Source organism: Rhopalosiphum padi, chromosome 2 (genome assembly GCF_020882245.1).
Source record: "Rhopalosiphum padi isolate XX-2018 chromosome 2, ASM2088224v1, whole genome shotgun sequence".
Classification (NCBI taxonomy): Eukaryota; Metazoa; Arthropoda; class Insecta; order Hemiptera; family Aphididae; genus Rhopalosiphum; species Rhopalosiphum padi.
This window is the reverse complement of record NC_083598.1, coordinates 69,156,219-69,169,651: the sequence shown is the minus strand read 5'-3', so window position 1 is coordinate 69,169,651 and position 13,433 is coordinate 69,156,219. Positions and strand designations below refer to the sequence as shown.

Sequence of the window (13,433 nt, the reverse complement as noted above, 5' to 3'; positions counted from 1 at the left end):
TTATAAACTGTAAATAATAATAGTAATAAAAATAATTTTATTCAACAAGTATAAAAGAACAAATTTTTTCACATAATAATAATGATTATTATTACTGCATTATTGTTATGTTTAGTTAATTATTTATTTTTTTAACTCGTATAATTTAAACAATAATTCGGTGTTCAATTATCTCCGTATAACATATTACATGGATAGTACAATAATAAATAAATAGCGCAGAATAAAAATGATTGTCGTACAAAATGATTAAATTTGTGAAAATATAATTATAATCATGCGCAATTGAACAAGTCGAAAATAAAATAAAAGTATAGTAAAAATAATAGTAATAATTATAATAATGGGGGGAATGGGGAGGATGGATTAGTTATACGACGAAAGTTGAAAAGTTGAATAAAATCCTGGTTTAATTTAATGACAACAACTATTATAATATATGAATAACTTAAGATTCCTTAACATTACGTGTCGTGTTAGATATTTCTCTAAATAAAAATAGTGATAATAAACACGTTTTGATTGTAAAATTATATTCGTTATTGACTATATATTGTCCGAGTAATTATTTTCACTATCTTTGCGGCTGAACAATCTCATGCGACCAGAATGTTGTGTAGCACTACTAATCACGCCCATCCACCTGAAACAGACAAAAAATAGTTATTTTAATATTTTAGTCGATAATAATTCAATATTCATAAACAAACAATATTACGACGAAGAAAATTGTTCACTAAACCTATGTCTACAAGTTATTTTAAACGTAGAAAGGTCACCTACATAAAAAATAAACGTTATTGCTTGCCGATTTGTCAATCTATAATAACGATTTAGACAGTATAGGTATCGTACGTGCAATTATATTTAGTAATCGTAACACAATTACGGCGAAAACCGCAATGTTTTACCTAAATAACGGAAATCATTAAGCAGTCATATCGGTTTTCAATCAAATGGACCACGACCATAAATCATCGAATGATAAGTTTTCAGTTAAATGTACGCAAAAGTGACTGCCGTCAATCACTCAACTTACGAGGAAATTATTATTACGATAAAGTATTATCAGTACCCAACACTAACATTTGCATCCAATTGAACATATTTACATAACTATAATATTATAATTATTCAACTAACCCAAAACATTTAAACAAATTAAATTCATTCCAGCGTAAAACGAATAATAAAATAATCGTAAAAAAAATAATTGTAATAGGTACCATTTGGGCATTGATGGAGGGTCATATACCAATTGCGCCGAAAATCATAGGCAAAGAAACAACAATTATTGGATAGAAAAGGTATACATTAATACATTAATTACGCCGGTCGATATTCCGATGTAATACATTGTTGTATGTCAATTGCACCGATCGATTCCTAAAAATATATATTTTGTACATAATATCATTGTCGCGATTACACGTGTAATGAACTACACGGATACCCGTGTTTTTACCTATGACGGGGTTAAAGCCCGTGTTATAAAAATACCCGTGTATTTAAATACCCGTGTCCTTAAATACTCATATATTTAAATAAAATCGTATCGAGCAATTTTAAAATCACCAAAAATGTTTAGATAAAAAGCATACATAGGTAGTAGGTACGTAAATGTAATGCAATAAAATTGGCAATATGATAACTTTGCGAATATTTATGTTTGAATCTTAAAACCAGTTTTAATATTACTCTCATATATATTATTATACTTATAGCTTTTAGTGTTTATGCCTATATAATATTATACGATAAACGAATGCGTCATACTAATTTTTAAGCATAACTAATAACTATAAAAATAACTTATAATAAATGAGTATTAATATAATTAACTTGTTGTGCTATTTAATCTTATAAAGATTTGTATAAAGAGTTAGGAAAAGCTAGCAAAAAAAATATTTATATTAAAGTATATCTGAATTTTGAATTAATATACAATATATGCACGGGTATTAAATACACGGGTATACACGGGTATTATACACGGATATTAAATACACGGGCTTTAATATATTTTTTACCCGGGTATCCGGGCTCCGTGTGCCCATGTATTCTAATACCCGTTCACAACCGCGACCCCTAGTATATATTAATGTTAACTCTGGTCTCTGACTGTACACACCACACAGTGTACATTATATAATATAGTGTATTATTATGTCATATAAGATACAAATAAAGTTTTAAAATCGATGCATCAATTTATTTTAACTCAATAATATTGACGACGAAAATGAAAAATAAATCTCAACTCCAATAATAATAATATTTCACTCACCTGCCAAACGTGTATTCACTTTCGGCTCTGAAAAAGTAGACATGATTTTTGAACTGCAACTTAAAAACGAAGTCTTTTTCGATGGAATCGTCCTCGTTGGGTTTTGAAACGCTGTAACCGAGCAGAGGTAAACTAGCCAACGGCAAGTCATCTTGAAACGACTTGTAGAAAAACAGACAGAAATTGGTGAACACAACCCACAGCTTTTGCCAACCGTTGCTGTTTTTGAACTTGCGCAATAGAAAACCGCTTAATTGGTTCTAAAAAACAAGCACGATGGTGGTCAGACGGTTTTAAGTTTAAAATATTTAAGGGTTGTTAGTAAATTTTCATTTAGAAATAGGGCGTAATTTTTTTCATGATCGAAACGGTCATAAAACAAGGTTTAGGTCAAATTAAAAATATATTAAACGTTATAAACAATAATATTAGTATAGGAACTCACCTCGGTGGCCCGGAGATGGTCAGCCATGCCGATGCTAGTATTCCGATGCCAGCAAACGTGAACGGTCGTGTTGTTTCTTTGCGCGGCGCCCGGTGCTTTGCCACCATTAATTTCGGACAGCACGCCGTTGCAGTCACCGTTGTTGCTCATCATATCGTCTGACGAACCTAAACACAATGACAGAATTTTAAATTACAATGCGTTAATAATGTAACTGGGTAGTGAATACAAAACACAACAAATATATATCATATTTTTTGACAAAAACATTGCATTTATTATTTATAATATTAATATTATATATACTATTGTTATTAACTTTTTAAGTTAATACTAACTTACTGTAGAACTATGTGATTAGGTATAGATAAGCAATAACTTAAAATTAATCTAAATGTTTTGAAAATGCCATTGTGAATATAAAATACAATAACTAAAATAGTTATTCTTCATTTAAATATATAGTTTTGTTCAAATATAAGCTACTTATGAGGAACATTGTATTAAATTTTCAAGCTTAAGCTAAAAATTGAATGTTTTAAAAATATTTAACTTTATGAGATAACAGTTGCAAGTACAAAATACAAATGAACTATTACGTAATATTATTGTTTTTCCTTAATTATTTTCTCTTTAATTATTAAGAAAAGTACCAACAAGCATTATTTACTTTAGATCCGTCCTCTTTCTCACAAGTACTAACTAGAATCACTTCTCTATCAGAAAAGATTTTGAAATTAAAAATCAAAGCATTTTTCAACTATAAAAAGTATCTCCAGGCGCAAAATAAGAGAAAAATATCATTGTAAAATCAACATATTCTTCCCTCAACTCATCCACTCATAATCTGAAAGACGTTTAAGCTTATAATAGGACTTATAATACATTGATTTTGAAATTAATTTGTATTTAAAATACTCAAAGGTTTACAAAATACACAATATTTTAATTAGCCTAATTAATAATAATATAATATGTTAATGAGAAGTATGAATATCTTACTGCATGATTTCAAACTCAAATAAATATTTGGTGGCTCAATATTTGTCCGTTCTCCTTTGTACGCTTGAACACTTTCTGCTATATCTTCCACCCATTTATCTTTTTCCTCCTGACTGTTCGCCGCAATTGTGATTACCCTGGAAAAAAATAATATTTAATTAATATTGAAACAAATGTTCGATGACTACAATCAAGCCAAATGCACATCACAGATATACAGGTATACAATGTATAATATATTTTATTAAAAAAAAAAACGTAGTCGGCAACTTATTTTCTCAATAATTTCCTCGTACCTGTTATTTGAATAGATTGAAAAAGAATATTGTGTTGGGTTGTCAGTTCGTTCTTCAACAAAGAGGTCGTTGAGGGGTATCTGGCCATGGACGCGAAACATGTGGCCAACCCTTGCCGTGTATAGTAACATATCAGACATCTATATTGGCATGCACAAAAGCGCAACACTAATGTTAAGCTGAACACATATTTCTTTAAAGCTATAAGTTAAATAAAAGCTTGATTGAGACTGTGCGGCAGCATCAATTAATATAATGGGAGTTGTCATTATGAGTTATGATACATTCAATTTTTAAGAAATATGACAGTACTCTATTTACCTTTAAAAATCAAACTTTAGTTAAATAAGTGGAAAATTAAAAAATATTTTTATCTCAACATAATAGGAAAAAATAAATTGTATTTTACAAATTAAAAAAAAAATTATATCTTGGAATACTCATCAATTCATTAATTTGTACTCGTTTTTTGAAATATTTTACATTTAAACCATCAAATTTTCCTGTTAAGCAATCTATTACTCATTGTAAAAATTTGTAAGCCGTTATAATATATTCTTTAAGTAATATACTAATTTTATATAATAAAAACGTAAATATAATGCTTTGAATTTAAATAATATTGAATATCTCATGTATATTGTGTTAGCTGAAAAATTTAATTTGAATGCATGCAAAAATCTCTTTGTAAAAGGAATACATATTATATTTAAATTTTAATGTTTATTTGTTATTCTATCATTCACTCATCTTAAACTATTAAGCACTGTTTCAAACATAATTTAAGTGTTTAAAATAAAATTTGGTGTTTTTAAATTCTGCAAGGTTAAATTTAAATTAAATATAAACAAAATAATAATAATGAAATGCTGGTACCAAGTAAAAAAAAAACATTGAAAATTTCTAAGAATTAACTAATAAAAAAAAAAAAATCAGATAATTAATCAAACAAACAAAGCGATTAAGAGGACATTGTACCCACATGTGTTATTTCTGTTTTACTAATGCATACCATACCAAAATACATATTCAGCAATTCCAATTTTATGTGTTTTGCTTAAATATTAGAGTGAAATGATGTCTTAATTCAACAAAAAGTTAAGAACATTATCAATGTTTTCTCTTCGGTTTTTTACAGTATTTTAATTTTTAAGCAAATTATAAATATTTAAAAATGCCCATAGTTCACTTAAAAATTAAAATATCCTAAAATGCCAACCTGAGAACACAGATGATGTTCTTAACTTTAAATTAAATAATGGTCATTTCACTTTAATATTTAAGCTAAAAACACAACAAAATTGAAATAGCCGAATGTATATTTTGGTATGGTATGCGTTAAAACGGAGACAACATGTGTAGATATAATGTTCTCCTCTTAAGATAATTTTAATTCAACATTTTTGCAAGAAAGATAATAAAAATAAATATTTCATATTTATAATTTTTAGCATTTTCAAGCATATAAATACATTACAATTTCCAATCCAGCACACATAAAAAAGTAATATTAAAACTGTTTATTCTTAGAATATTCTATAATTACTGATACTTTAATTATGATAGTTAACACCCAATAAAACTTCTTCATAGATTTTATAATGTTAACAACACAAATTAAGTTTTATTTATAAAATTACATGGTTTGTAACTTTTACTTTTCTTTCTAGACTTTTTATGGAAACACGGGGTTTTAAAATTTAAATTTAAACAATGGAAATTAATTTAAAATTATATGAATATTATATTGTTGAAACAACATTACAGTATACATTAATTTTGTTTTAAAATTGCTGGCCCTCCATAATTTGAATATTATGTATAGATAGCGTGCCGCACAGATAAGGCTGCTAAACAAATAAGATAATATTAAAACATGCTTCAACTTGCCAGAAAAAACATGCGCTGTTGGTAACCTTTTCTCTGTGAAAATTTGGTAAGACAACCTTGCCGTACAAACTCTCGGCCAGCAACATGAAGAGTGTCAATGCCAACCATATCTCTCTCCAACTCACAGAGCTGCACAAAGTTCTCCTACAACAACAAAAATAAAACAAATTATAAAAAGTCAAAAACATAATAAAATATGTAATTACCGATCTGCGAAGTGCACTTGGTAATCTCTTTGTTACTTTCAATAGTTTTGCTCTTGATTCCAAACAGTTATTGTAATCAATATGTGAAGGACCATAGTGTCTTATTAACTCTAAAAACATGGATGTTAGTCAATAATAAATAAAATGTTTTTGAAATTACATACTTTCTAATAAATGAGAATAATGAAGTAATCTTTGAAGTGGTTTTAATATAAATGAAGACAATGGCAAGTAGCACACCTTTTCTACTTCAAAATCTTTATAAAGTGCTTCAAATTTTTTGTTAGTACGATATGCATGATCAATTTTTTCTAAGACATTTAAGTGTTCATCTAAATAATTATCATACAACTAAAAATAATAAAATAAAAATATATTAATTTTATTGTAATAAGTAAAACTGCATTCATTAATTATTATTATACATACTTCTAAATTATTAAAATGGCGTAATAGAACATCGGCTATACTAGGAGGGTCCCAATTATTTAATCGCATTTCCACATCTTTCAAAAATACAGAATGAGCATCATAAATTGGATCAATTAAATTTAAAAGCATGTTTACAGATTCTATCTGTCCCATTTCATCATCTTCTTTACTCATTACATCACGCAACCACTAATAATTAAATATGAATAATCCAATTATAAAAATATTTTACTTAATATCATAAGTATTAATTTTGCTTACAAAGTTAATAACTTCTAAGTCTTTTCTGTAGGTTCGCTCTGTCATCAATAATTCTTTAGTAATAAAATATGCTCTATCAGTTGGCCTCTAAAGTTAAAATACATTTAAATTTTATAAATTAAGAAAAAATAAAATAAGTACATTAAACAATACAAATTTACTTTATATTTAATATTTATATTGTATTAATGTGTAGAGTTTAAAAGGTAATTACTAATTTATAATAACACATACTTTTCGTTTTGTATCAGTAGTCTCAATATTTTTCAATAAAGTTTTATCCTTAGTAGTATTTATTGTGCTAACGTTGTTATAATGATCATTGCTGAAAAAAAGAAGGGTATTAAAATTTATTTATATAGTAAAAAAAATAAGTCTGCATATTATGTTACCTTATATTTCCTAATGATCCATTAGTTACATTGCTTTTAGGGGTAGATGATGTTATTGCCATTACACCATTTTCCTTAACAGACATGGAAGACAAACACAATGCTGATCCGTTAATTTTCTTAAATGGTGAATCTACTTCTTCAGGAGTGTCACCTTAAATTGAAAAACTTTGTTAATAAAAATATTTTATACAAAATAAATCATGCAATGTACAATTCACAAGTGTAGAAACAAAAAAAATATAAATAATGATTTTATAACCATGTATGTGTGCAATTTAATAAAATTAAAATAGGGATAGGTTTGTGACAGCAAATAAAAACATGTGATAATGATAATTTAATCAAAGTACAAACATATACTTAAATGTATATTTATTTGTGTGTTGCAAAATAATAATATAATATATGACAAACAAAAAAAAATTAAAAAAAATAAATGAGAAGCAACTGTATGATATATGAATGTTGATAGGTATATAAATAGGATTCAACATAAAAAATGTACAACTATTTATTTTATATGTATTCAAAACTCACTTTAACTCCATTGGGTAAAACCAGATATGCATAACACGAATGATTTAAAGTGACATTCAGTAAAAAAATATGTATAATATGGAAATTATTAAATCATATTTTGTTTTTTGTTTTAGTTTATTGACTTTTATTAATTTATTATATTTTTTAGTCATTTATTTACATAGTAAAATAGTACCTAAGTATAATAAGTATAATAAATTACTTATAAAAAATTTACAAAAAAAAATATATCTAAATACCTAATTGATTAATTTAAAAAAAAATAACAAGGTATAAATTATTGAAATTCAGTTTCACATTGATGACGTAAAATTTTACGTAATATGAAAATGTTCTTGAAATCTAGCAATATATATTATATAAGTAAAATTGTGTATAAAAATGAAACAAGGAATAGAAAAACAAAACAAAACAACCACAACAGAACATAGAATCTTTTAACAATTATTAGTCAGTTGTAATTAAACAAAATGAAATAACTACAAATAATATAGATAATGATATATAACAGCAAATGTATAGTCAACAGAATAAAAGAGAATTAATGAATACTGAATACTGAAGACTAATTTTTGAAAGCAAATTAATTTTTTTCTTTAATGAAACTATGTTTAATAAATATTGTATACTAAAGGAAGACCGTTTTTTATTTGATATAATGTTTAAGAATTAGTGTTTAAATTTGCAATTTAAAAATTAAAAATATGCATTATAATTATTTTGACCAAATTTAGGACCCCCAGAGTTAGAGTAAATATTTTGAATTCATTTATTTCTCTTTTAAAATTTGGTATAGTGACATTATATTAATCTTGCAATGTTTTTAACTTTCCTATATATTATATACATTGAAAACAAATTCTAATAAGTAATTTGTCATAATAATATTCAATATCAGTCTATTATAATATAATAATTATTTATAAATATTTGTATTTTTGATGTGTTATCATTTGAAATATAATGGTCAAACAAATGGTTAACAAAATAATGATGTATGATTACTGATAAGGTGACACATTCAGTTTTCATTTTTTCAGTGTTAAATTTTACATTATACTCAATCAAGATGAAACATTTATATGAATATAAGAGGTCAACTTAATGATTAAATAAATAACTTAAATTATTATTTCAAATACAACATATTTGAGCACCAAATAAAATTTAAATTTCCAATAGAATATTAAATAGATTCTTTAAAGTATGTTTTAAGTACTTTAAACTAATATTTATTACCAAAATACAGTTTGCTCAAATTAGCCACCCATTAAAATTAAATATGATGACATTCATTATTTGTTTTTTTCCACTCAACCAAATACAGTTTACTATTGTTTACAATTTACAAAAATGTCTTCATAAATATATTATATACCTAATTGTTTTAAGATATAATATTATGTTGCTCACTTAGAATTAATAACAACAATTCAACAGAACAAAACTATTATTTAATATTATAAAATAAAACAAAACAAAACCCAAAGACAACATTTTTATAAGATTATTATCACAACCACAAAAGAAAATATATATATATATATATATATGTATCTATAAAAACATAAATGTTAAAGAAAAATTACTAATATACCATGTAAAATACTAAGACAATGATTTAGAAACGTCTTTGTTGTAATTAACTTTCTTAAACACAATATTTGTTATTCTACACCCTATATGCCATTAATTAAAAAATTGGTTCAAATTAATTTTGTTGTAATTTAATAGAAGTTTGGATATTTATAACTAACATTGACATATATTAGAAAAGTCAATCTATACTTTTGTAATTTGTATCACTTTAGGTTTTCTCTTTAAAGTATGTGTATATCGTCTTCTTTTGGAAGCCCTAGGTATTGTATTTGGCACATTAGGTGGTTCTTGAGCCTCAAGTGAAGATGATGATGCATCGCTAGGAGGACTGCGAGTCAATGAGAAATATGAATGGCAACGAGCTCTAGTAGCTAATGTTTTTGGTTTAGGTCCTGGTGCATCCAATGACGCTGGACCATGTGCCATACGACTCTTTCTAGTTTTCATACTGGTCTTGGGTAGTTCAAACATGTGTGGTGGTGGCCGGTAGAATTTTGATTCATCAGATTCAGTAAATGGTGAGTCATATTCATCAGAATCTTTGTTCAGAAATTCTGGAGGTGGACAAACACTATCATAATGATGAAGTATTGTAGCATTACTTGAAAACTCTGATGTAGACACACCAGCTGAAGTGTCGTCACCAAATGATAGTCTAGGTTTATTAGTAGATGGTACTCGACGCGGTTCTTCTGTTTCTTCTTCTATAAAATCTTCATTATGAATCGTTTTAGCATCTTCATCATCATCAAAATGTTTTTGTTCCACAGGTGTAAGGTCTTCACTTTTAGGAGAAGGCCATTGTTCGACTGGTGGAGGAATATCAAATGCATACTCTTCTGGTAATGGTGGCAAATCTGGTAAACTATCCAGTGCATCAGAACATAAACTTGGCTGACAATCACTAGACAGTATTGAATCATCTAATGATGCTGATTGAGTAGAATATTTTGTTGATAACTCATCATCAATTTCAGATTTCTCTGATGTACTTTGTTCGCTTATTCTTGACAATGTTCGTGACATACCATATATACCATACCCTATGAGATACATACCAGAATAAGTAACATCTGGAGTTGGTGGTAAAGGACTAGATGTAACGTCTTCTTCATCAGCAATGTTTCCGCTCAAATCATCCATATGAGGTGGATCATCAAGACTTGAACTACCAGAACTTTCTAATGAAAGCTTATGAAGTCGTTTGGGTTCTAACTTTGGCGGTATTTCAATGCAGCCTAATTTATTAATCAATTCAGCATGATCAATTTCTTCTATAAATACATCTGAATTAGGATCAGGCTCTTTTTCACTTTGTTCATTTTTATCTACTGTGAAATTATCTGCTTCAATTACTGTATCCTCAATAATTTCTGAAACACTGTGACCTGTTTTTTGAGTTGTACGTTTTGTTTCATCTGAACTTTGTGAATCAAGTTCTTTAAACGGTATTTCCTCACTGCTTCCAGAATCATCGACAGACACCCAATCATCATCAGTAGAACATTTATTATTAGGTTTATTATTTTGGGTTATTAGATCTGTATTAGGAGCAAAATTGTTATCAGATACAATAAATGTTTCATCTTCAAAATCCTTATGTTCATAATCAATAGCTGATGCCACATTTAATTCTTCTGAATCCCAAACTTCAATTTCAAAATTTTTTAATTTTTTTAATGAGTCCAAACGTTCTTGTCTAGTACTTGAACGTCTTCTTTCTGGTGTAATGCTCGGTGACAGTGATATACTATTATGTTCTTCACATTCTTTTACAACAGTATTAATTAAATATGTTAGGCATTCTACAACAGTCTCATCAACTTTAATATTCCACCATTTAATTGGTTTTTCTTCCAACTCTACCTCATCTTCATTATCAACTGTATCATCTTTACTAGAAAATGACGTAACTAAAGGAAGCTGATGCAGAGAAACAACTGGTGAATCCAAAGATATTGCTCGCCTTTGTGACTGGTTTTGGCCAGATACGTTTGGAAATGCTGAACCTTCAGATAAACCTAACCTAGCAAAAAGTATAGGGGATTTTTCTCGATTCTGAGATATTTTATCAGGTAATATTTTCCCCAATAATTCGGAAGGTAACTTATCTTTTTTTAAAGTAGTTAATCCACCAGAATCAGCTATTTTTGTTGCTAAAGATTGGAATTTATTCATTTTAACAGCCTTAGATTCAGAATCTTTTGATTGTACCACTTTTGTTTGTTGTGAAACCATCATACTAGATAGCGCATTTTTCAATTTTAATTTTATTTCATTAGAACTATTACCATCAGGAACAACTTGTTCTTCGTCTTTTCTTACACAGCTACTATCAACTTTTCGTGTTTCGCTATGTATAGCTACTTTTGAATGGGAGTTCTTTACAGAATTAGACACAATATCAGGAAGAGCGTTGTACTCCATTAATTTATTGTTTTTTGTTCCATTATTATCATCATCGCTTATCACAACGTTTGGAACCACATGAATAGAATTTGAAGTTAAAGCAGAAGCAATTTTGATTTTAACAACGGAAGACTTGAACATTTTATCTTTTTTGGGGCTATTTGAAATGCGTCTTTCTGGAGATATTCCAGGTGAACTTGAAGCAATGGATGTAGAAGCTGATCCTAAATTCTTGTTATCTTTACCACCCAATGAGTCCCTTCTTATTTTTTTACCTTTTCCTCCTCTATATTCCACAATTATTATTTCTTCAGGTTTAGGCTCTACTTCATCGGGGTCAATTTTTATAACTTCCACTTCTTTTTTTAATCCATTATCTGCACTACGAGGTTGGTAACAAATTTTCTTGCCTTTATTTACAGGTACACTGTCAGCACTATGACAAGACTTTAGTTTGTTGTTTTTGTCAGTAGAAGATGGTTCAATTTCAGATTCATTAAATGAAGTTGATTTATAAGCCATTTGAATAAGCTCTGAACTTTTAGATGTAGTTACTACATCATCGTGATATTTATTTAATAAAAGCGCATCTAAATCAACAGGACTGTCATCTTCAACACTTACATTACCAGTGGACTGCGTTGATAATGATAAGCCAGAATCTTGAGAATAATGATCTGAACCACACTTAATTGTTGACCATTTAACTGTACTCTCTTCATTAGGTGAACCCTCAATTGTGTGTCGTTTATGTAATATATAGGGTATATCCAAATCTAGTTTAACAATATTTGGCTCAAAATTATCAAGGGGTGTTAAGTCTATAGATTTTTGATGTAGTAGTCTATGAGATTTATGTTTAGGGGCACTCATATATGAATCACTTTTTGTTCGTTCCACAGGAACATGACCAGTTTCACCTTTATTTTCAAATGCATTGAATCGAATTGTATTATTAGTAAAAATTTGTTCTTTACTTCGAGAAGCTAATTCTTTTTTACAAATTTCATTAAACTTATTGAACTCTATATCTCTATATTTGGGCTCTAAATAACCAAATCGTTTTTCAATTTCTAAAGTATTTTCTTTATTATCATTTTCAACATAAAATATTTCATCTTCATCATCACTAATAGTATTATTAAATACTTCTTTTTCTAATAATTCATATGAATCTTGACTAATGTCATCTTGGTACATATCATCTGTATCTGGCAGTATTCTAATATTGCCAGTAATTTCAAGTTTACGATCACTACCACTTTCAGTTGATAAACTAGAAGTTGTGCCCGGATAACTACTTGAGAAAATTTTTGTTATAGGATGATCTACCAAACTATTTCTATCAAATGAAGAATTTACTTCTTCATTTTCAATTGGAGGAGTTTCTCCGGAACAAGACCTAGATGAATTAAACTCTTTGCAGCTAGAGCTACGTTGCCAACTATAAATGGAAGGGGTAGATTTGTCAATAAGTATTAAATCAGTCTGACTAGATTGACATTTAATATCTTTATAAAAAGTTTCAGAATATTTAGAAGACGCATATGATTTATCAGTATCATAATCATCTTCATAATAATTTGACCTGATAATATTTGTACGTGTACAAGGTCTAGTGCAAATGACGTTTGGGTACATAATAATGTTGTTTACGGCGGAATGTTTCTG

At 27.8% G+C, this 13,433-nt stretch overlaps 2 protein-coding genes across 3 annotated transcripts in view; both read right to left on the bottom strand.

Moving 5' to 3' along the window:
- Positions 1 to 14: 14 nt before the first annotated feature.
- Positions 15 to 13,433, bottom strand: part of LOC132921590 (FERM, ARHGEF and pleckstrin domain-containing protein 2-like) — a 33,024-nt gene continuing 19,605 nt past the window's right edge. Inside the window, exons 12-23 of one of the 2 annotated variants that reach the window (XM_060984693.1) lie at positions 7,212 to 7,365; positions 7,054 to 7,144; positions 6,820 to 6,906; positions 6,556 to 6,747; positions 6,291 to 6,477; positions 6,127 to 6,236; positions 5,921 to 6,064; positions 4,031 to 4,170; positions 3,735 to 3,871; positions 2,733 to 2,899; positions 2,288 to 2,547; positions 15 to 643 (exon numbers count right to left, since the gene is read on the bottom strand). In XM_060984693.1, coding sequence (XP_060840676.1) covers positions 547 to 643; positions 2,288 to 2,547; positions 2,733 to 2,899; positions 3,735 to 3,871; positions 4,031 to 4,170; positions 5,921 to 6,064; positions 6,127 to 6,236; positions 6,291 to 6,477; positions 6,556 to 6,747; positions 6,820 to 6,906; positions 7,054 to 7,144; positions 7,212 to 7,365 — 1,766 coding nt within the window. In that variant the 3' untranslated portion in view covers positions 15 to 546. Of the gene's footprint in view, positions 644 to 2,287; positions 2,548 to 2,732; positions 2,900 to 3,734; positions 3,872 to 4,030; positions 4,171 to 5,920; positions 6,065 to 6,126; positions 6,237 to 6,290; positions 6,478 to 6,555; positions 6,748 to 6,819; positions 6,907 to 7,053; positions 7,145 to 7,211; positions 7,366 to 13,433 lie in introns of those variants that run through there. The other variant, XR_009660913.1, reaches the window with a different exon arrangement.
- Positions 7,337 to 13,429, bottom strand: LOC132921589 (uncharacterized). Its single transcript, XM_060984692.1, has one exon. It carries the CDS (start codon positions 13,401 to 13,403, stop codon positions 9,537 to 9,539), a length of 3,867 nt encoding a protein of 1,288 aa, XP_060840675.1. The 5' UTR covers positions 13,404 to 13,429; the 3' UTR covers positions 7,337 to 9,536.